The sequence below is a fragment of the Prionailurus viverrinus genome, chromosome B4 (assembly GCF_022837055.1).
Source record: "Prionailurus viverrinus isolate Anna chromosome B4, UM_Priviv_1.0, whole genome shotgun sequence".
Taxonomy (NCBI): domain Eukaryota; kingdom Metazoa; phylum Chordata; class Mammalia; order Carnivora; family Felidae; genus Prionailurus; species Prionailurus viverrinus.
In genome coordinates this window covers 48928081-48953373 of record NC_062567.1, presented here as the reverse complement: position 1 = coordinate 48953373, position 25293 = coordinate 48928081, and the positions used below count along the sequence as shown (strand labels likewise).

Genomic DNA, 25293 nt, shown 5'->3' with positions numbered 1-25293 from the left:
TCTGCAATGTTGAGAGCAACGTTGCACTTTAGCTCTATCTGACGCTGTAAATAATTAGACAAAAGGAGAAGGCATGAGCAACATTTTGGATGCTGTAAAGGAAGGGGTCTTCGAGTAAGTCATCAAGTTCTGATATTTGGTGAGGGCAGGGGCAGACAGAGGGGAGTGAAATTTTAGTGAAAGATAATGATGAAAAGTGATTCTTGAATCAGGTAAGTACCATCAAAGCATTTGTAGTTTGACAAATGCTTTGACCAGTTGACATCCCCATTCCTATTTATTTAAGTTTTGTTTATTTAAATCATCTTTACACCCAACGTGGGGCTGGAAATCATGACCCCAACATCAAGAGTTACATGTTCTTCTGACTGAGACAGCCAGGCATCCCTGAGGTCCCCATTTTTATACTTGAAGAATCAGGTTCAGGGAAGTTAAATAATTTATCCAAGGTCACATAATTAGTACTTAGCAGCAGATTAGGTTTTAAATTCACGTCCATGTAATTTTACAAAACGTGATTTTCCTATCCCTTTCTCCAAATCCTTAGGTGCCAGATGTATTTTAAATATCAGAATTTAGAAGGCAATACAGTACAAATGTTGCAGAAATTTTTACCTCAGTACCCAGGGTTCATTGTCTCACTGCTTCGAAGAATGAAGAGGTGGACACAAAATAAAATGAACAGCAGGCAAAAGTTTATTAGAGTATAAGATTAGAAAGGAAGAAGAGTAGGAAAGCTCTCTACAGAGAGGGGACATTCAAAAGTGAATGCCCACGACCATAGGCAGGTGTCCTTGTTTTCTAAGGTTCTGGTCAGCTCTCCCTCTTCACTTCCACCTTGTTCTTTCTCAGGTCCTACCCTTATTGGCTTGATAACTCTAGGTGCTGGGTTGTCCATTCCTGATTGGCTTGATTCCATTGTATGAGGGGTGGGCTATGGTTATCTCATTGCTTGTGGGTCATACGTTTTATGGTCTACTACTTATTTTTAGTTAGGTCTTTTGTCAAATTCCTGGGGGGATCTTGAGGGGGAGTAGGTGGTGTTTGTTATCTTCTTAGGAGGAACCCTTACACCTGAGGGGGGTTGCTGTGGTCAAACACTCCCCACATTCTTCCAAAATATGTGTTTTTCCCCACCCAGGGACCTCAGGTCCTAATTTTTCTCCCTCTGCCTACTGAATCCTCTTTCCCCATCATACAAATAGGTATTACATGAACAGTCCCAGCAAGGGTCTGGAGCTCCCCGTAATCAAACATTCATATTTTGGCAAAGAAACATGAATATTCACCTAAACATGAATATTCAGTTCAGTTTTGATACCAAAAAACTATTGGGCTTTAGAACTGTCTGAATTTTAGGATTTTGGATTTAAGGATTGTGTGCTTGATTACCAGCCTGCCTGAGTCTACTGAGGGAGTTTGACATGAGTCCTGGGTTTTCCGACTGAGGAAAGTGTGTCTCTATCCCAGGCCATGGGGTAGTCCTGTCAGAACTGTTGCAGAGTTACAGAGGCTGTGAGTCTCTCTGTGGGGGATGCAGGATGCAGGGACTAACGCCTGAGTAGCCAAAGCCCAGGGTCAGTGCCATGCATTACTCCATGCCAAGGGCAGCCTCTGGTGGCCATGGGTTTCTTGCCCTTTGAATCTCCATGCTGAAAGTTTATAGAGTGAATCTTTTCAATGATATCACATATTCTATTCTATTTGGGAGGTCATTGAAAAATATAGGACTTATTCTGTATAGATTCACATTGCAGCCAAATTCAATGAAGCATATCTAATTTGAAAGTGATGGATATCTACCATTAATGTACCAAAGCTGTCTTATGGTAAGGTTATTTGAAAATAGAGGGGGATTAGAAGTGAAAGTGATAGTGATTTTTCCCCCTTGGGCCAGTCTACTAAGACTGGGAAAAGCTACTATGTACCTGAAATATTTTAAAAACTACTATATAATCATTATTTCCAACATAGTATTTGAAGTATTACTAGTTGATGGCCTTTGTTGCTGTTATTGTTCCATAGCCCCTATTGGTGCTACATATTAACATGGTATAAGCATTAATAATTTCTAAATTGTGATTGAATATAAAGTTAATGTTATGAGGTCATTAAGAATTCATGCCATGGCAGTAGTCTGAAATACATAGGTACATTATGTTGTACCCAAAATAAATTTGACCTTGGTGCTTCACACGCATTAATCACTTTCTTCTGGGCACAATAGCATAAGCCTAACTGGATATGAATAATGGATGAAAAATTTTAAATTAATTTTTAGCATTTTAGCCTTTGTATTAACACAAAGTGAAGTTAAATTAGGATTCCGGTTCTCTTTCTAGTGTTCCAGTTGCCAGATATCTTTAATTCACTAGGCTGAGAGGTTAGGATTAACTAGCATTAACTAAATAACTGCTACAATAAGGATGGAAAGTGTCCTATAGATGTATGGTTTTCTCCTTATCTCTGTAATCAGATTCATCTTGTTCAGACGAAGATAGAAACTCAGGATGCTAGATTCCAACAAACCACCAAGGATAAAGCAGTACATATATACAATGGTAGGAGACAGTGAATTTATGTAAATAAGAATCATCAAAGACCTATCTGATGATGGTGCTAATCTGACTACAAAGTTTAAAAATCAAATTAAGTTTTTTTCCCATAAATTGACTGAAAAATATATACACTAAGAGTTAGTACTACCCTCAGGCTGGATAAAGGTCTCTAACCTTAGAACTGGAAACTTAAGACACTGGTCTTTACCCACTATGTTCTATGTTCTAAGACTTAGGACATAATATGAACTTAATTTACTTTGATGCACTCAAGATGACCAGAGTAATTAAAAAAATGTTTTAAAAAATGTTTATTTATTTTTGAGAGACAGAGCACAGATGGGAGAGAAACAGAAAGAGAGGGAGACACAGAATCCACAGCAAGCTCCAGGCTCTGAGCTGTCAGCACAGAGCCCGACGTGGGGCTTGAACCCACAAACCGTGAGATCATGACCTGAGCTGAAGTCGGACGCTTAACCGACTGAACCACTCAGGTTCCCCCAGAGTAGTTTTGTTTAATAAACATAAACATTCTCAAATACAGAACCTAAAATATCTTAATATTCCATAATTACATCATTTACAATAATTTACCATCTACCTCAACATTGTAGAATGAGTAAGGAGGGATAAATCAATAAGTAAATGAAAATACAAGAACTATGTCAGTGTCTATGATTAAGATATAATACATCCGTATCTTTTGCATTTAGAGAAATAATGTTCAACAGCCAGTTCAGTTATTATTAGGATATTGCTTTTCCTATTAAAGAAAAGTTTGATTATGCAGAAATGTTCAAAGGATGTTTACACATAAATTATATTTTCCTTCCTGCTACCAAGCTATCTATTTTCAAATTATCCTTAAAGGCTCTTTTGGCTGCATCTCCATTCTTTATGGGGATTATTTCCATTAAAATAAAATCAGCATGAAATAAATCTTCAATCATACATAAGTGACTCAAGTTTGTATTTTACATTAAAATTAGAGCCTAGAGCTAGCTAAGAATTGTTTTATAATTAGGTGATGTTTCAGTTTTCTCAGATACATATTCTCCTGAAGGAATGTGGGAGAATATTCCTTTAGGATGGTTTAGTGTCATGCTGGTAGTTGCTGTTCATATATGTCTAAACAGAAAAAAAAAAAAAATATATATATATATATATATATATATATATATATATATATATATATTTTAATCATTGTGAAATGAGGGTAGCATGTGCCTCAGTGTTGTTTTCAGTTTGGGGCTACACACTCATGATTATTATAGTAATTCAACACAGTCAATTAAATATTGATATTTCCTAATGCAATTATTAAAAAAATAATAAAGAGTATAGGCCATGCTATGGCTTCTGGTGAACACACTGTATTCTCCTGGAAGGGAGTAGTTGTGGTGATTTACCATGTAGCTTATTGATATCATCAGCAGATAAAACACAATTATAATCCTTTCTGTGAGATGATATACCATGCAGAATGGGAAAATTAATCTAGTCACAGAGTCTGGCAATCAAGAGCAATTAATAAATGGTTATTTTGGGGGCGCCTGGGTGGCTCAGTCGGTTAAGTGTCGAACTTCAGCTCAGGTTACGATCTCGCGGTCTGTGAGTTCGAGCCCTGCGTTGGGCTCTGGGCTGATGGCTCAGAGCCTGGAGCCTGCTTCCGATTCTGTGTCTCCCTCTCTTTCTGCCCCTTCCCTCATTCATGTTCTGTCTCTCTCTGTCTCAAAAATAAATTTAAAAAGTTAAAAAAAAATTTAAAAAAGGTTATTTTAAGTAAAGGTTTTAAGTAGAGACTATGTCAAATTAAATACTTTCAACATATGCATTGATTGTGAAGTCTCTCTTGAAGAAGGGCTTTTTTCTCTGGAACTTCAGCCACTCAGTAATCAGTACCAGTATTGTGAGCATGGATTCATGAGGAGATCACTATTTTCCAGGGAAATGACCTTATAAATTATTTAAATGACACTATACATAACACTATCACATTTTTATGAGTCCCTGAAATCTAATATAAAGCTGGCACATTGCAATGAAATAAGAGATTTTCTAAGCCTTGTTCAGAATGTCCATATGTGTATGTAGGTGATACTTGTCTAGACCTTGACTCTCATGATATGACCATGACAGCAAAATCCTGTAAGTTTATGTGGGGGAGGGGGGGAATAAAGAAGGAAAGAAACGGAAATTTTATCAAGTGACAAGACCACTTTCATTTTCTAGCTAGTGTATTCTCTCTTGTACACCATTGTAATTAGAAAGTTTTAGTACCATATGCTCAATATTTAATGACATCAGTCTAAGATTGCTCTATGCATTCATTTCCACAAAGAATGAATTGTACTTGTCTCTAGAAAAAAATGATTCAGTCACTGAGCTGGGGGTTTCTTTTGTGGAGGGTGTAATGTTAACCATTGTAACCTTCCTTTTTCTTTGCTTCATAGTTGACAGATCTCCCCTTTATCTGCACGTGTTCCTTCAGGAGTAATACTTTTTTCTATTTCTAAGATTTTGACTTTTCATAATGTCCCCTACAAATCAATAATGGAGTTTAGAAGTCACCACCAAAGAGCTTACAAAATAGTAGTATTGTAATTTTGGAAAATAAATCACCTTTAAAAAAATAAGATAAAGTACACTCGAGATTCATCCAGATGTGATGGGAGTATTAGCAAATTGGCAAGTATTTACCTGCATGGGCCATACATCATTCTGCAGGAAGAATCAAAGAATCAAAATATCTTTACTTAATGTAAGCTTTTCTTTTCTTTAAAACTTTTAAAAATGTTGGGGTGCCTGAGTGCCTCAGTCGGTTAAGCGTCCCACTTCAGCTCAGGTCATGATCTCATGGTTTGTGGGTTTGAGCCCTGCATCAGGCTCTGTGCTGACAGGTCAGAGCCTGGAGCCTGCTTTGGATTCTGTGTCTCCCTCTCTCTCTGCCCCTCCCCTGCTCGTACTCTGTCTCTCTGTCTCTCTGTCTCTCTCTCTCTCTCTCTCAGAAATAAACATTAAAAAAATAAATAAAACTTTTAAAAATGTTTATTTATTTATTTTGAGATGGAGAGAGAGAGAGAGAGAAGGGGCAGAGAGAGAGAAAAGTCCCAAGCAGGCTCTGTGCTGTCAGGGCAGAGCCGGAATTGGAGCTTGAACTCATGAACCATGAGATAGTGGCCTGAGTAGAAATCAAGAGTTGGACGCTTAACCTACTGAGCCACCCAAGTGCCACTAATATAAGCTTTTAAATCAAATATGCTTAAATAAAAGCACTGTCTATAGTCAACTAGAAAGAGACCTGAGGTCGACAAAGTTGAGGGCAGTATTCCTTGGATTATTAAGTTGAGAAAAATGGGTCTCCAAGTTTCCAACTGGGGATTTCTCCATGAGTTCAGTTATGACAATCATGCCATGGATAACTATAACCCGGAATCTAGTCTCATTCCCTATTTTAATTGCCAAACCCAGATCTTTATATTAAAATACTAAGCAGATTGTGATATGATTTAAATTACATAAGATTTTAGGTACTTTCTGAGTTATTTGATGATGATGATTTTGTTTCCCATCATCTCTATCAAGTGATAACTAACAGGTTTACTCTTGAACATAGAGTAGATATTTATTTCTCATTCAATACATACTTTCTGAACACAAATCATTTGCTCAGGTATGTCACAGAAAAAGTTTCCACCCTCAAGGCTCTTACATGATGGAAGGGAAGGACATATAAATAAGTAAAGAAGTATATAATATGTTGGTTGGTGGTAAGTTCTGTGGAGGTAAATATAGCAGGATGGAGGCAGGGAATACTTAGGCAAGGTGGAGTGGGGTGTCTATTTGATATAAAGTTGTCAAGAAAGGTCTCACTAATATGGTGAAATTTGAGCAGAGAACAGAATGGCTATCTGGGCAAGAGCAATCAGGCAGCAGAACAAGTGCAAAAATATGGGGTGGGGGCAGCTTGTGAAGCAACAAGCCAGTGTGGCTCACTGCTAGTAGGAAAGAATGGTAGGGGATGAGTTCAAGAGAGATTAACAGAAAGCCACTTGATGCAGGCCATTTTAAGGATTTAGGAAGTTATTTTAAATGATTTGGGAAACCACTGGAGGATATTGGTCAAATGAATAACTTGATCTAATTTTTATTTTAAAAAGATCTGTTGGATATGTATGAAAAGCCTACAGCTAACATGATATTTAATTGTGAAAGACTGAATGCTGTCCCCTTAAGATCAGGAATGGGATAAAGATTTCTGCTGTAATTAGTTCTATTCAACATTGTACTGGAAGGCTAACTAGGACAATAAGGCAAGAAAAGGAAATAAAAGGTTCAAGTCTGGAAACAAAGAATCAAAATTACTTATTCTCAAATAACATTTTTTTTTTAATGGAGAAAATCCTAGGGAATCTAACAAAGAACTGCTAGAATGAATAAGTGAATTTGACACAGCTGTAGTCTAATAGGTCAATATATGTAAGTACATAATATTTCTATGTGCTATCAACAGACAATTGAAAAATGAAATTAAAAATAGAATTCATAATAACATATTAAAGCAGTAAAATACTTAGGGATAAATGTGACAAGAGAGTTGCCAGCCCATGCACAGAAACTATGAAATGTTTGAGTGACATTAAAGAAACTTAACTAAAGCGGAGACATATATCACATTCATGGATGAGAAGACACAGTATTAAGATGACGAGTCTCCATGAAATAACAGTCAACTTGGTGAAGTAGAAGATTCAGACTTGGAGAAACAAATCTCTACTTGGAAAGCCATGGCACTTGGGAAATTTCCCTGAGATTTACAGATACCTGCCTGACTAGTCATCAGTCAAAATTTTTTTTCTTTCTGGAAAGAAAAAAAAAAAGGCTTACAATTGTTTATTGTAAACAAACAACAAAGCCCTGGTCTTTATTTATTTATTTATTTATTTATTTATTTATTTAAATATTTAAATTTATTTTTTTTTCTCGTGTTGTTTTTTTAATATATGAAATTATTGTCAAATTGGTTTCCATACAACACCCAGTGCTCATCCCAAAAGATGCCCTCTTAAATACCCATCACCTACCCTCCCCTCCTTCCCACCTTCCATCAACCCTCAGTTTGTTCTCAGTTTTTAAGAGTCTCTTATGCTTTGGCTCTCTCCCACTCTAACCTCTTTTTTTTTTTTTTTCTTCCCATCCCCCATGGGTTTCTGTTAAGTTTCTCAGGATCCACATAAGAGTGAAAACATATGGTATCTGTTTTTCTCTGTATGGCTTATTTCACTTAGCACTGCTAGGAATTTACCCAAGGGATACAGGAGTACTGATGCATAGGGGCACTTGAACCCCAATGTTTATAGCTGCACTCTCAACAATAGCCAAATTGTGGAAAGAGCCTAAATGTCCATCAACTGATGAATGGGTAAAGAACTTGTGGTTTATATACACAATGGAGTACTATGTGGCAATGAGAAAGAATGAAATATGGCCCTTTGTAGCAACGTGGATGGCACCGGAGGGTGTGATGCTAAGTGAAAGCCCTGGTCTTTAACAAACACAATATTAAAATTGTATCATAAAGGTCAGTGCTTAGGAAGGCTTATCTTTTGAAACCCAATCAGCATGTTTGAAGTCAAAACAAAAATTTTCTCCTCTGGAGGTGTCTGGGTGTCAGTTAAGTGACAGACTCTTGATTTCAGCTCAGGTCATGATCTCATGGTTTATGAGTTTAAAGCCCCACATCAGGCTCTGTGCTGACAGTAGGGAGTCTCTGCTTGAGATTCTCTCTCTCTCTCTCTCTCTCTCTCTCTGTCCCTCCCCCACTCACTTTCCCTCCCTCTTTCTCAAAATAAATAAACTTAAAAAATTTTTTTTCTCCTATGGAAGCTGCACTTTGGAGTACTCCATATTTAAAAAGGCCATTTGCTAGTGTCTCCAAATTATAATTTTATTAATTTGTAGTATATTCCTCCCTAGTCTGCCACTTCCTTGGAAGCCTGGGATTTTCAGGCCAATATTTTATATGTAAGAGTCAAGTTTTATATATGGCTACTCCACACCTAGTAACTCAGGGGCAATATTAGATAATTTGTGGCTTTTATAGACGCTCATTCGGAGTCATTAGACTCGTGGAATTTAGGGTGGTTAATGACTACTCCCAGACAGAGGAGTTAGAAGTGCTAATGTGTGGTTAAGTTGTACCTGCTTCTCATTCCTTCTCTGCCCCCTCCCTGTTTTAAATTCATATTTTCATCTTTCAGAGCCACTTTGGAGTGAGCTGGATGCACATGCTTGCTGTGGGAGATAGAAAGATAATTTTTGTTTAACGTGCTGACAGCATGATCTTGCTAGTTAATTATTGCTGTGAGAGGACTCCTAATCCTCTCTTCTAAAACAAAAAATTTTTCGTATCTATTCCCTGCTTCTTAACTGTGCTATGAATAGCGATCCCATATAAAAATGAGTGCTTACTCTATTTTTGGCTGATAGTTTATCCTGGAAGGGATACGAGGAAATAGCGTCACCCAAAGCTACCTATACCAAGGTTGCCTAATTGAGAGTTTGTTTTGTCAAGGCGAAATTCTGGTTTTATCTGCCTTTAAAGTTTTTCAGGCTAAAACTATTTTGACATACTCTTTGGAAGAGAACTTTTAAACTCTGCTCATTCATTTGTCTTTGTCCTGGAGGAGATTCAGAATAATTTTCTGAGAAGAATCCTGGCTCTGCCAGAGGGTGTTCTCTGTGTTCAGAGCACAGGTGATAGAAGTCAGGTCTTTTGATTCATATCTTTTTTTTTTTTTTTTCTTTGCAAGGAACAGAAAACCAGTCAAATTAGCTCAAATGGAAACGGGTTTTATTATAACAGGGGTTATATTAGTTTTCCAGGCTGTCATGAACCAAATGGTCTAAACAATAGGAATTTATGGTTGCACAGTCTGGAGGCCAGAAGTCTGAGATCAAGTTGTTGGTACAGTTGGTATATTCTAAAGGCTCTGAGGGAGAATCTCTTCCAGAATCTCCCCTAGCTTCTGGTGGTTGGCTGAAAATCTTTGGTATTCCTTGGCCTGTAGAAGCACCATCTCTCCCTTTACCTTTGCATGGTGTTGTCCCTGTGTGGTTGTGTCTGGGTCCAAACTCCCCCTTTTTATAAGGACACAATCATATTGGAATAAGGGCCTACCCTACTTCAGTATGATCTCGTCTTACCCAATTGCATCTTCAATGATCCTACTTCCAAATAAGGTCACATTCTGAGGTATTGGGGCTTCGGATTTCAACATATGGATTTTGGGGGGAAACAATTCAATGGGTTTTCACAGAACTCCTTTGTACGATGTATACCAGTGCCTCACGGAAATTGGAAGTACATCCGGTATTTCTGGAATGTCTATCAGTTTGCCTCTTCTTTCTGCATGTGTGTCTTATTTTCTTCTCTCTAAACTTGCTTCTTCTACAAGGCTTTTGGTTTGGGCTCCTCTGTAGTTTTCTTTGTTATGGTGCTGACTCTGGCTTCTGGGGCTGTGGTTCCGGCAGCTGCCTATCGCTAACTGACTGAATGTTAATTCTTAAGAAAGACACTCTGATTGCTTCAGCTCAGCATTGGGTTGACTGAATTGGGAGTTGATCTGGGGTTCAAGCGGCTGTGGCTGGGGGTGGGAGTGGGGCAAGGTCTGATATATAGGCCAGTATTTATGCACTGTAGGTGAAATTTGGTACTTTGAGAAGGTTCCAGGGATAGAGCATGGAATAAGAAATGATGTGATTGAAGATAGCCACAAATTCCTTAACCCTCCTCCTACTGGGAGGTAAAATTTTATGTTAGCATGAGTCCTTGAGAACTAACAACCAAGGTAACATTAAATGTGCAAGAATGTTATCAGAGACAATGGCTTTGTGAAAGGAAACAGGGACAGAGACAGGAGAGGCTGGGAGAGACATACAGACACCAGTGCAAGTCTGACTGAGTGAAGAAGGGAGGGAGAGAAAGGTGAATGCATTCCAGATTGTTGTGTATCCAAGGAACTTTTGGCAGAGTTGTTGGGGAGTCCTTGGTCCATAGTTTACTGACAAAGGAGTCTTATGTCTTTCAGGAATGGGTCTGCCTTATGTCCACCATACTCATTCACTATGTGGACTCCAAGGTGCAGTACCTGGGCCCCTTGGTCAATTATACTGCCTATAGTAGGAGGACCACAAGCCTACTTCCCCTCCACTTGAGTCTGAGTGGATCTTTGGCTGCTTTGAGCAATAGAATATGGCAGAAGTGACCCTCACCAGTGTCTACCCAAGGCCAACAAAATGTCAGCTTTCACTTCCTTTCTTTGAGAACACTCTCTTTAAGAGCTCTCAGCCACCATGGAAAACTTAGGACTACCCCAGATATGCTGGAAAGGCTACATGTAGGTGACCTGGTTGACAGTCCTCACTGAGTTCAGCTTTCCAGCCGTGTCTGCTGACATTCTTGAAGTGTAAGAGAAGCTGTTTTGGACTCTCTGGCACAGCTGAATACTAACAGATGACCTCAGTAGTGCCATATGGAGCAGGAGAATCACCAGTGGAATCCTGCCCAAAGCACTGACTCACAGAATTATAAAACATAATAAATTGGTTATTGCTTTAAGCTGCTAAGTTTTGGGGGTAATTTGTTACAGAGCAATAAATAACCAGAACATTAAGTCTCTTACATAGGATAATTCCATCAAAGGTGAAAGTTTCCATTTGATTAGGCCCTCCTAAAGGAACAAACAGAAGGGTAAAACAGCATGACATTGGGAGAATCAACTCTGAGACGTGAGTTCCGAAGATTGATTTTGTTACCCTTTGGAATTCTAATCAATCCAGAATATCATCCTCTTCAACTTGAGAAAACAAAGAATCGGAGAAGTCATGATGCTGTTTACAGGATCCATATCAAAGAGTTTAAGTAGACTTCCCTTTCTCTTAGGATTCCGGTAAGTTAGAAGTTGGGGCAGAGGTTTTAGTGATAATAGGAGGGACTAGCAGAGACTAACTGTATCTCAATTTAGAGGAAGCCTCAGGTCCAACCAGCATCAACTTGTCCCCCATTACAAGGGAAGGATGTGAGCAGGCCCCACGGACTGGGAGAATCCTAGAGCCAGGGGAGGAAAAGGTAGAGAAACGAAAGATAGAAATATGGTAAGAGGGTCAATCTTAAAAGTTCTCATCATGGGATAAAAAAAATTGTAACTGACAATGGCTGCTAACTAGATTTATTGTGGTGATCATCTTGCAATACAGTTACAAATATAGAATTGTTATGTTGTACACCTAAAACTAACATAATATTATATGTCAAGTATATATCAATAATAATAATAATAATAATAATAATAATAATAATAAATGACAGGTGAGAAGTGTTAGAAGCAGGGTCTCAGACTCAGAAATGTTAACATTCATGTGTGAATGCTGGCTGGAAGTTCAACATTAGCTGGTCCCACTGCCAAAGTCAGATCGCACCTGTAATGATTTAACCTCTAACCAATGCCCTGCCTATCCTGCACCATAAATGTGGTGTGCCTTGCCCTAAATCAATAGGTGTTAGCAACCATGGGTTTTAGAATACATAGTTTCTCATGAAAATAATGGATGATAAATATATTTAAGAAAATCACACTGATCACAGGAGAGTGTGATGTATAGATGGGGAGGATTTTTATCACCTGGCTAGGATTATTAACCTACCCAAGGTTAAGGCTTGGGGTGAGTGTGGGGATGGCCACAGAAAGCTACACAGGAGGGGCGCCTGGGTGGCTCATTCAGTTAAGCGTCAAACTCTTGATATCAGCGCAAGCCATGATCTCACAGTTCATGGGTTAGAGCCCCACGTTGGGCTCTGTGCTGACAGTTCAGAGCCTGCTTGGGATTCTCTCTCCTCCCTCTCTCTGCCTTCCACCACTTGCATTCTTTCTCTCTCTCAAAAATAAACATTTTTTTTTTTTAAAGAAAGCTACACAGGAAATGAGGAAAGAGCCTGCAGTTTTTCCTGTTATGATGTATTATCTTCTCTCTTACTACTCTCTCAACTATGACTTTTGTCAACCATCATGATGACACATCATGAGGGAAAAATAATTCACTTGTAAGTGGAAAAGCATTTATACTTAAAATAATATAAGGAAGAAAAATCAAGAATTGTTAGAAACACATAATACTGAAAAAACATTTATGAATACATATCATGACCAAAAGTTAAAGAGCCATTTACAAAATGGAATAGATGAATTATGAATAATTTGAGATTTCACAAAGTTAGAAGTAAGGAGCAGGCTAATACTGGAGAGTGAGAATGTTAAGAACATTAAAAAAATGGGATAAACAAATCTTTGTTCGCAAACACAGATTAGGTTAAAGAAAGGCAAAATCAACATATAAAAGTATTTATTAAAAAATGATTGAGCAAATAAAATTTTGAAAAAATCAAGAGGTTTAGAGGAAGTAGAAATGAGTACCTTAAGCATAAGAAATTAGATCATAAAACAGGGTCAAATCAGCATAAACCAGGATATATGGGAATAATTCTGCTTTGTAGACTCATAAAATGAAATACAGCCCAAAGAATTGAAAGAAAAAGCACAGGAAATATTAATCATTTTAAAAAATGTTTATTTATGGGGAGCCTGGGTGGCTCAGTCGGTTGAGCGTCTGACTTCAGCTTAGGTCATGAGCTCACAGTCCGTGAGTTCGAGCCCCGCGTCGGGCTCTGTGCTGACAGCTCAGAGCCTGGAGCGTGTTTCAGATTCTGTGTCTCCCTCTCTCTCTGACCCTCCCCACTCATGCTCTCTCTCGCTCTCTCGCTCTCTCTTTGTCAAAAATAAATAAACATTAAAAAAAATTAAAGACTTCTTTAAAAAAAATATTTATTTTGAAGAGAGAGAGAGAGAGAGAGAACACCAAGCATATGAGCCAGGGGAGGGTCAGAGAGAGGGGAGCGAAGGATCCAAAGCGGGCTCCATGCTAACAGCAGGGAGCCTGATGTGGGGCTCAAACTTATGAACCTTGAGATCATAACCTGAGCTGAAGTCAGACGCTTAACTGACTGAGCCACCAGGGTGCCCCAGGAATTATTAATCATTTTAATGAGACACATTGATTCAGGCAAGTGTGAAGTTTTGGCAGAGAACTCCAAGTTGGAAATGTGTTCTCGAGGCTTCCTCCCCTGGCCACCCCCAGGATGTGGTGAGCTCTAGAGCCTGGCAGAGAGCAGCACTGAGCTGGGCATGGCTGTGGCCTCATCCGGTGCCTTGCCCTGCACCGTGAACACACCTGTGAGGCCCAGAGTACCTGCCAGTTAGAGGTCGTGGACAACATGGGTCTGAAATGGGCTCAGTGCCCAGAGCAATTTAGATACTTGGCAGAAACTCATATTCTAATTATATGTTAACAAATTACTTCTTTATTTTAATTTTTAATCAAACACACCACTTGTAGCTAGCCTCAAAAAATACAAATATGTAATTATCACTGGGAAGTTTTAAAAAATCTGGTACAAGGAGTTCAGTGTTTTTAATGTCTTTAAGAGAAAAAATGCACTGCTACTTTTTGCCTATTCTTCTCAATTAACTTCACTAACAATTTTTCAATTTGTCCGAAGTATCCTGCATAGTCATTTGAGTCCAGCCTTTGTCACGTACTACATAGACAAATACTTGACTTCTCTTACCTTCCATTTCCTTGACTGTAAAGAGGTTGGAATAGAATTTAGCTCATAGGATTAGTGATTAAGCAGAAAATGCAACTAAAGTCCTTTCCATAATAACTGCCACATAGTAAGCAATAAATGCTATTTATTATTACCATTAATTTATTATCTATGACAACTCCAGACATACTGATATCTTTCCTATATTTAACTTCCCCCACCTAGAATTCTAATATATTGTTTATTCTATTATGCTATTAAGAACCCCCAAACCCTTATGACCTAAATTAAATGAATGTTCTGGCACTTAAATATCTTGACCTCTATTATCAGTAAAATTAATTCTGTTTCTAAATTATTCTAATCAGGTATCATTTTTATAAAGAGAGGCAATTAAGTTTAGTTGGTTTATCGTACAGTCTGCAGTCTTGCTGGATTATTGTCTCTAGTAATAATTTTATTCTTTTTTTCTTTCCAGATACATATTCGTGCCATCTTCAAATACAGTTCAATCATATCTTCATTCTTATGTTTGTATCCCTATTTCTTTTTCTGCTTGAATAGTAATTGCCAATAATATTAATATGTGAATTGCAAGTATTATCCATATATTAAGCAGAAGTGCTAAAAAGGGGGATATTCATTGTTATTTTTTTAAAAAGGAATGACTCCAATGAATTTGTATTAAATATATAAACACATGACTTGAAATAGACATATTTGATGGCCTGTTAAGAAATTCCCAATGACATTAGTCTTAGACTTAAAATTCAGAACAAATATTGGATTTTGTCAAATACATTCTTGGCATTTACTGAGAAGCTTAGAAGATTTTAGTTTTTTCCCCCTTATTAATGTGATGAGTCACATTAATTATTTCCTTCATGCTGCATCAGTTTAAAATATTGGGATAAATCACTGGCGGTTTTTATAATATTTGGATGCTTGTATATCATTCTGTAATTGAAATTAGTCTAATAGGACTTCTGTGGTATTTCTTTTTTAGGTTTTGGAATCCAAACAGTTTTTGCTTCATAGACTTGTTTGCGCTATGTTTTAATTTTAAATATTTTGGACAGTTGTTATCTATATAATATTCTTTGATATTTTTACAAAGTTTTACAATGAATCTGTGACAGTGAAATACACATTATATAATGACTTTTTATATTTTTTCTCATTGATTTTATTAATGTGGATCTTTAAGGAATGGCCATTTGATAACTATATTCTTTTTTATAAATAGTTATCTATGCTACTTTGGTTTCTAGCAGGATGAATGTTATAGTTGAGATTATTTGTCACAATTTAAAAGATTTTTTAAAATAAAATTTATTAGGGGCGCCTGGGTGGCGCAGTCGGTTAAGCGTCCGACTTCAGCCAGGTCACGATCTCGCGGTCCGTGAGTTTGAGCCCCGCGTCGGGCTCTGGGCTGATGGCTCAGAGCCTGGAGTTTGTTTCCAATTCTGTGTCTCCCTCTCTCTCTGCCCCTCCCCCGTTCATGCTCTGTCTCTCTCTGTCCCAAAAATAAATTTAAAAACGTTGAAAAACATAAAAATTAAAATAAAATTTATTAAATATTTTTTTGAATTGAGCCAATAGTTGATCATTGATGTTAAGCTTTTCAGTTGATTAATGAGTTACCAATGTCCAAGATTGGCTTGAAAAATCAGACTCACATGAATCAGAAATCTTACCTAGTAACAAATTTCACCAAATAAGATCAAGGATACAGGCAGTCAAAAGGTTCAGAGGCAACAGAGAGAGGTCCTTCCTGTTTCAAATATGCTCCTCTGATCTGGAATAGACAGGTCTCTATGTGAGGTTGACTGGAGCAATGCCACAGTCAAAGTGTTTTAGTTATGAAACACCTGTATTTTATATCCTGGGTGAAGAGCTCAAGTGGCATTCTCTGAGGAATCACACCCCTTACATCTTGGATTCTATTTGCTTTAAATAATCTTTAGCTTGAGACTTCCTGTTAAAGGCATTCCAGAAATAAGTACTGTTCTTCCTAACAAATATTTCTAGTCTCTTTACCTGGAGGTCTGGGTGACAAGGTGGTCATTGGCCTTTTTCTCTGGGGGTCTTTCCACCTCTTGAAGGAAATGAATGATTGAAGGCCAGTTGCTTTAACTCCTTATTCCCAGCTAATTATTGTTTCTGGTGCTCATTTTTTACTGATTTTTGTCTCCTCTCCCCCAAGCATGCTTGTTTCTACTCTTAGTTGTATCATTTCTGTTTCCAACTTTATTTGGTTTAATTTGTTTCTTTCCCATCTTAGGATGGTATCAGTTATATATATTCAGAAAAGTATATTTTCTTTTACATTTCTTTGGTAATATCTTACAAATTTTGATGTGTTTTGTTTATATTTTTATTGTTCAAATATTTTCATATCTCTCTTTTAAGTAGGATTCTGAAGTAGTATTTTCAACTTATTACTAGATAACTTTGCTTTTGTTTAATTTTGCTATGAGTAGTGCAAATGTAACACAAATCTCTGCCTTTTGGCATTTTCTAAATAAATACTTGGTCTTCAAAATAGCATGTATTTGCAAACATTTACCAAGCCCTTAAACTGTGCCAAGTACTACTAAAATGGAATAAGCATACTTGTGTGCCCTTTCCTTTCCTTTCCTTTCCCTTCCTTTCCTTTCATTTCTTTCTTTCTTTTTTAAAAATTTTTTATTTGAGAGAGAGAGAGAGAGCACAAGCAGGGGAGAGGGGCAGACAGAGAGAGAGAGAGAGAGAGAGAGAGAGAGAGAATCTTAAGCAGGTTCCATGCTCAGCATGGAGCTTGACACAGGGCTCAACCCCCTGACCCTGGGATCATGACCTGAGCCAAAATCAAGAGTCAGATGCTCAACCAACTGAACTATCCAGGTGCCCCTTTCCTTTAATTTCTTAAGGATTTTACTGTCTTGTCTTCTTTCTCTGGCATCATCATTTTTTTCTTTTTTACTAGATTATTCTCATTAACATACTCTAGTATCTCCCACCTTGAGTGGAACAGAAGGACTTTGGGGACTCAGTGTGTGTCCTAATCCCTAAAAACTGTGTATCTATTATATTACATGGCAAAAAGGACTTTGCAGATGTGATTAAGTTTTCAAATGAGGAAATTATCCTGAATTATCCTGGTAGGCACAGTGTAATCATGAGGGTCCTTATAAGAGGGAAACAGGAGGATCAAAGCCATAGAAGGGGATGTGATTATAGAGTCAATGATATGGAGCCATGGCCCAAGGAATGCAGGCAGACTCTAGAAACTGGGAAAAGCAAAGAGATAGATTCTGCCATAGATCCTTTAGAAAGAACACATGTCTGCCAACCCATTAGACTTCTGACCTCTAGAACTGCAAGATAATAAATGTATGTCTTTTTAAGACTTAGGTTTATGGTGATTTGTTATAGCAGCAATAAGACACTAATACATTCAAGAAACTGTACTCCCAAATGAGAGAGTGCTGCCTCATATCCTACTTTGGTAGCCATCTCTGTGCAGTCAAGTTTCAGTATCTTTGCAAGATAGGCACCTGAAATAAGATTCGCTATGTCTTTTGTTGCCTTTGTGTCTATTAGTGTTTCATTGTAATGCCTACACAGATAAAATGGTAATAAACTGCTCTGTATTCATGAAGGAGTAGGACAGTGTCTATGCCCTATCTTCTAAGTTACTAGTATTGGATGTGTGTGTCCCTCTTATAAGCCACAGCCTGTTAAGGTTATTTTTAATTTTAATTAAGGCTAGTTTTGTTTTACAAGAAAATTTAGCTTCCTTACTTATTTTTTGCTTCTTTTGATTGCATTATTCATTATCTATTCACAAATTAAAATTTAATGATGCCACTCTTTGCTTTCTATTTTCATTTACATGATATCTCAGTGGACATTAAACTTTTCAAACACTGTATTTTGTTTCACACTGATATGGGAGATTTCAAGGTAAGATATCAATATTAGAATATACAATCCCTGTCTCCAAAATTTCCATTTACATTAAATATCATAATTGTTTAGTTTGCTTTGGTTTCAGTACACCTATTTCATGCATTCTGTTCATTATTTCCTTCATTATTCTGCTATTATTGTCTCAAGAAATCCTAAAGAGAAACAATTGAGTTTGTTGTTGCTAGTGAATCCCATAAAGTTTTGCATGACCTGCATTAGTTTAAGTTTTTTTTAATGTTTATTTTTGAGAGATGGAGAGACAGAGCATGGGCAAGGGAGGGGCAGGGAAAGAGAGGGGAACACAGAATCCTAAGTGGGCTCCAGGCTCTGAGCTGTCAGCACAGAGCCTGACATGGGGCCCCCAACTCATGAGCCATGAGATCATGACCTGAGCCAAAGTTGGACACTTAACCTATTGACCCACCCAGGTGCCCCTGCATGACGTGTATTAAATTAACTACCACATTCAACAACAAAGCAATAAAATTTCACTCCCTTTTTTAAAAAAGTAGGAGTTCCTACTCTTGATCTACATCACTCTTTCTGATCCTTGTAAATTTGATATGATAATAATAATGATAAAGCTGATAATTGTCGAGTACTAACCATGTGCCAGTCACTGTTTTAAGCACTTTCTTCATTAGCTCATTTCACCCTCACCATAACCATGTACATAAGTATTACTCTTGTCCCCAGTTACAGACAGAAAAATTAAGCTGCTGAGAGCTTCAATTGCCCATGGCATAAAATTTGAATGTGGAGAAGCTGGACTTTGAACCCTGAAATTCTGGAGTCAGAACCTACTCATGTAAGTACTACACTAAAACGCTTCTCTGAAATTTAATAACATATCATTCTGGTTTATTGTATAGGTTACATATTTTTCAAGTGTTAAAGGAGCATTTATTAACATGAAATCTTACCTCAAAAACTCAGTACATTTCTTTTTTTTTTAAATATATGAAACTTATTGTCAAATTGGTTTCCATACAACACCCAGTGCTCATCCCAACAGATGCCGTCCTCAATACCCATCACCCACCCCCCCGATCAGCCTTCAGTTTGTTCTCAGTTTTTAAGAGTCTCTTATGCTTTGGCTCTCTCCCACTCTAACCTCTTTTTTTTGGGGGTGGGGAGGAAAAAAAACTCAGTACATTTCTAAGGTAAAAAGTACTCAACTCTTAAATATGGAGAACAAACAGAGGGTTCCTGGAGGGGTTGAGGGAGGGGCTTGGGCTAAATGGGTAAGGGACATTAAGGAATCTACTCCTGAAATCATTGTTTCACTATATGCCAACTAATTTGGATGTAGATTAAAAAAAATAAGTTAAAAAAAGTATTCAGAGATTGTTACAATCAATTTGGAACATAATTTGTAATATCTTTCCAAATGGAAGATGTGCATAACCTAAGTACCCTATGAAAATTCTTCTTCATGTGCATAAGGAGAGCTACACAACACTGTTTATACTTGGAAAAATTGAAGAGAATATAACTGTCCATCTCCAGAAGAATAGATGCATGAACTGTGGATCATACATGCAGTATAAAGTTCTATAGCACTCTAAATGAATAACCTATGGTTATTTGCAACCATGAATGGATCTGAAAAATATAAAATTTCGCTAAAAAGAAGCAAGGATAAAAAGGATACGGTGTCATATCATTTATATAAATTTAAAAGGAAGTAATATATTTTGTTAGCAGACACAGAATATACACCATGAAATTTTTAAAAATGAAAATGATAAATATTAAGTGCAGTAGAATGGTTACCTCATGGAAGGTAGGGACCATATAGGCCATATTCCTTGGTTACCTAAAATAAAACTTAATAACAATTTTAATAAAAATTCTTTATTATTTAAAACATCCCCAGGGGCATCTGGGTGGCTCAGTCGGTTAAGCATCCGATTCTTGATTTCAGTTCGGGTCATGATCCCGGGGTCATGGGATCAAGCCCTGTGCTGGACTCTGTGTTGAGTGTGGACCCTGCTTTGAATTCACTCTCTTTCTGTCTCTCTGTCTCTGTCTCTGTCTCTCTCTCCCCCTCTGCCCCTCTCCCTAGCTGGTACCCTCTCTCTCTCTAAAATAAAAATAAATAAATATATAAAACATCCCCACAAACTACCATAGGACAAAGAGCAAATAAAAATTCAACAATTCAACAGCTTAACAAAGAAAAGAAATATGTCATATCAAAGCTTGTGTGATTTGGCCAGAGGTATACTCAGAAGTAAACACTTTGATGTGTTTTGAAAATTAAAAAAAAAGAGGAAAGGAAATGAATCAACTATTCAATTTGAAAAGATAGAAATAAAAGAAAAATAATGAAATTTAAGGAATCCAAGTGAAAGTAGGTTTTATGTATATAAACACACACACATATGTAAAAACATTAAAAATAAGATAGAATTAGAAGAGTTACAGTTAAATTGATAAATATATACAAGAACTAGTTTTTAAAAATAAGCCAAATCAATGGAAAATCTACAAAGGAATCTACAAACTCAGTTTGAAATGAGAAAGGATTTGACAATAAATGAAGAGTAGATAGAAATCATAAGGGATTTCATACTTATTAAAGCACACAACTTATACATTTCAATGATGAATAACTTTCTGAAGAAAAAGTATTAAAATTTATTCAAGATGTAGAAAACCTTTCTAATGTAATCATCAGGAAAGAAATTTAAAAACCGGCCAATTATTTGAAAATATAGGCTCCAGAGTCACAAAGTCTTTGAAAATCATCCATTTAAATTTTCAAGGAATAACTCATTTCGGTAGCCTATGCTTCACCACAGAGCCCTTAAAACCCGTGTGAGCTGTTTGTCCTTTGTGTGCTCCTCGGATCCACTTTCCTTCTCCACTCTGCCCTCTGCCCAACCATACTACATCAAAGGTCACCCTGCCCTCTGCTTTTGGACTGGGTCCAACCAAACTGGAAACCCAGCAAGAGACAGGAGGAAGGAAGAAAGCTTGGGTGCACTATTTATTCCCTTGGATCTGTTTCTGAGGAGCTCGCTGCTTGAGATCCCAAATGAAGATCACAGGTTTTCTCAAAATGACCATTTTCAGGTTACTCTCTCATTCCAGGTTCTGGTGACCGTTTCTTTCTAAGACCCAGGTGTGTTAGTCGCTTGTTTCCCCCTACTTACTGCTCACCTGTCTGTACTTTGTCATTTTATTAATCTTTTTTTGAATTATCTTAATTTAACTATATGATGTTTGTTTCTGGCTGGCATTCTGATTGATTCAATAAGCAAATCATTTAATGAAGTACCACATACAATACCAAAACTTGAAAAAGATAGTGCACAAAAGAATTACCAACTAAACTCACTTTTCATTAGAAAGAAAATTCTAAATTAAATGTTAATAAATTCATATACTCCACCATGGTGAAAAACACTCACTGTAAGTAAGTAGTTTGTATCAAACCACAAGGATAGTTTGATATGAATGCATTTATTTCATATTAATAGATTAAACAAGGAAAAATAAATTAACAGACACTGAAAAAGAAGTTAATAAAATCTAATGTATCTATCATTAAGAAATTAATACTTTAAAAAATTAATAAAAGATTGTCTCAAACTAAAAGCTACATCATTTTTTAAAAATGTTTTTAAGGTTTATTTATTTTTGAGAGAGAGACAGACAGACACAGTGCAAGCAGGGGAAGGGCAGAGTGAGAGGGAGACACAGCATTTGAAGCAGGCTGCAGGAACTGAGCTGTCACCACAGAGCTCCACACGGGGCTCGAAGTTGTGAATCCTCGAACTCGTGAATTGCGAGATCACGACCTGAGCCGTGTCGGACATTTAACCCATTGAGCCACCCAGGCTCCCCAAAGCTACATCATTCTTAATGGTGAATCAAAAGACCTTCTCTTTCCATTAAATTATTTTTTGCACTTTTTATTTAATAGTATTACAGAAGGTCAATGCAATTGGACATGTAACAGTAAAAGCTAGAGTGTTGAAAGCATGAGACAAATTATCACTATTTGTAGATGATATAATTTTTTATATAGATATCCTAGAACTAAGTAATTGCACTAACGTTATTGGATTTAAGAAAATTTTGTAAAATTAATAATTATTAACAATGTAATGACCACTTAGCCGAAATAACAGGGGAATTTCATTCATAATTGCAATAGAACAAAGAATGAAATTAGGAATTAACCTAAGAAATATAAAGAAATATAAAAAAGCCTATAACATTTAACTGTTGCATATATAAGGATTCTTGAATAGATGGAAAGTTATACATATTGTAGTACTTGATGAGAAGGCAGTATATCATGATAACTAATAACATGGACTTGAAATGAAATTGGTCCAGGCTTGGATTCTGGCTCCTTCACTTACTAGCTGCCTAAAGTTGTTGAGTTCAGTTTCACTATCTATAAATTAGGGATAATAATGATACTTGCTAGGAGTTCTTGTGAGTATATCAAGTCACAAATTTTTGTAAAGCTCATAGCATAGTGTCTAGAAAATTATAAGAGCTCACAAATGTCAGAACAACTAATAATTTTCCTCACACTCAATGATAGGTTTAACAGACTCTTGATCAAATTAAAAAATAATTTTTTAGGGGTGTCTGTGTGGCTCAGTCAATTAAGAGTCCAACTCTTGATTTCCATTCAGGTCATGATCTCACAGTTCATGAGATCGAGATCTCACAGTTCATGAGATCAAGCCCCATGTCAGAGCAGAGCCTGCTTGGGATTCTCTTTCTCCCTTTCTCTCTGCCCGTCCCCTGCTTGTGCACAAGTGCTCTCTCTCTGAAAATAAATAAATAAACATTAAAAAAAATTAAATATATTTTTAGGGGGAACTTGGCAAAAATTCTGATGTTAACCTACGGGAAAATAAGTAGATTATTTTCTTCATCAAAGAAACTTTTTGACAAAGAAGAGTTATGACAATGTCCTAAAATGACATATTTAAAAATTTCTGGTAAGGATTTAAGAAAAGGAAAACAGAAAAGTGGAAACTGACACAGTGCCTGTGAGGTTTTAATATATCAATTAATGGGATAGGCAAGCATATTCATCCAAATGGCACTGGCGTTTTTGGTGGTGAAGAAAAAAAAGGTTTGTTATTGTAACAATTTCACACAAATTGGTGATAAAAATTGACATAGTTAAAATTTAAAAGACATATCATCACACTATCAAATCACAGGGGGAAATGTGATTTCAATTCCTTGTTGAAGTATACTGTGCTGTACATTGGTAAGTGTATCTCAGCTTTATTGATACATTGTTTAGGTTCTTCAGGTCTTTTTTTTTTTTTAACTTTTTACTGTTTATTTATTTTTGAGAAAGTGAGAGAGAGAGAGAGAGAGTATGAGTGGGGGAAGGAGCGGAGAGAGAGGGAGACACAGAATCCGAAGCAGGCTCCAGGCTCTGAGCTTTCAGCACAGAGCCTGATGCGGGGCTCGAACTCACAAACCTTGAGATCATGACCTGAGCTGAAGCCGGACGCTCAACTGACTGAGCCAACCAGGTGCCCCAAGGTTCTTCAGGTCTTAAAATAACCTTGTACCTTTGTGAGAGCAAATTTACTTGCTTGGACACTTCTTGTGGTTGCTCTATGTTTCATTTTAAATTTGGATACATTCTTTTTTTTTTTTTTAAGTTTATTCATTTTTTGAGAGAGAGAGAGTGAGAGGGGGACAGAGGGACAGAGGGGAAGAGAGAGAATTTTAAGCAGGCTCCATGCTCCGTGCAGAGCCTGATGCGGTGTAGGGCTTGATCCCTGACTCTGGGATCATGACCCTGAGCTGAAGAGAGAGAAATTTGGATACATTCTACTTCGATTTTCTGTAGTAGCTGCATGGTCCCATGCAAAGTCATTAGTATTTTGTGCTTTAGAACACACAAGGCAGATCCAGCCTTGATTTACATTTAAAATCTTGACATTAGGCCTTACAAAATATGTATTCACACAAAAGGTGAGTTTGGGTAGTCAGAGCGTTTTTCCCATCTCTATATCCCACAGACTTTAAAATGGACTTTATAACTGTTTCCCCCCCATTTTGAGACTAGTTCACTTAGTTGAAGATTGTACTTTTTTTTTCCCATAAAGACGCTGGATCACCAGTACTAAACAACAGGGCTTTTTGTTTTTTTCCTTCCTTTAAAAAAGTGGTCTGCTATTTCTATCTTTCAAGCTGCACGAATTGACTGTGCTTTACTGCAGGATAACTAGGACTTCCTACAGAGCTTTGTTATGATGATACAGTCCATTTCTCACCCAGGATGCTCCATTTCACCCTCATTATGGTTTTCTTTTCTGGGCTCTGAGGTGACATTTCATAGTCTTTGCCTCTTTAATTCTTAAAGTGGCAGAAACTTGGGATGGTCTGGAAAGTAACATCTGACACTTTCGTTTCCAGCATAAAGTGACTAATGAAATGCTAGACTAAAAATATAACTGCGGTGCCTGGAACAAATGGGGCGTGGTCCCACTGTACTTGGCATTGGTCAAAATCAGGTTATGCTCTGGTACCTGGCTAACTTTCCTTAGTAGGAAACTTGACAAGTTGGAATGTCAGAAGAAATGAGGGTGAGGGAGTATCTGGAGAGCATAGGTCACAAAGCATAGATGAGGGAACTAGAGAGATACAGCCTAGAAAATGAAAGGGTTGGGTTATAATTATAAGGCAGTAATATTGTCAAATGCTATATTGAAGAGAACACTGGACTTGAATTGAAATAAGTTGGGTCTGTAGTGTGTTTACCATTGACTAGCACTGTGGTCCTTGGGAAAACCCTTAATCTCTCAGGACCTCAGTGTCCTTTAAAATTGAGGGTGTTGGATGAGATCACCTCTGTATTTTTATGATACTCTCATTTCACTCTCTTGTTTTGTAATACTGGAGTTTATCTGTGATTTTTTAATGTTTTTTAATTTTTTTAGAAATGTGGGTCTCTTTCTTCATAAACAATGTTTACTGGGAACTCCATTATATAAAAAAAGATAAAAAACAGAGCTTGTCTGGTTGAATCAATGACAAAGAACTACAAAGTTTCCTGTCCACATGGCATTAGCACCTGTCACTCTTCTTGAATAACAATGTAGACACTGCCACAGAACT

At 37.1% G+C, this 25293-nt stretch overlaps 1 protein-coding gene across 3 annotated transcripts in view; it reads left to right on the top strand.

Annotated features, from left to right (window-relative positions):
* Nucleotides 1-25293, top strand: part of PLCZ1 (phospholipase C zeta 1) — a 218035-nt gene that overhangs the window by 122664 nt on the left and 70078 nt on the right. For 2 of the 3 annotated variants that reach the window (XM_047866881.1, XM_047866889.1), the window contains exon 2: nt 18871-18982. In XM_047866881.1, the coding sequence (XP_047722837.1) occupies nt 18929-18982 (54 nt within the window). In that variant the 5' untranslated portion in view covers nt 18871-18928. Of the gene's footprint in view, nt 1-17069; nt 18169-18870; nt 18983-25293 lie in introns of those variants that run through there. The other variant, XM_047866882.1, reaches the window with a different exon arrangement.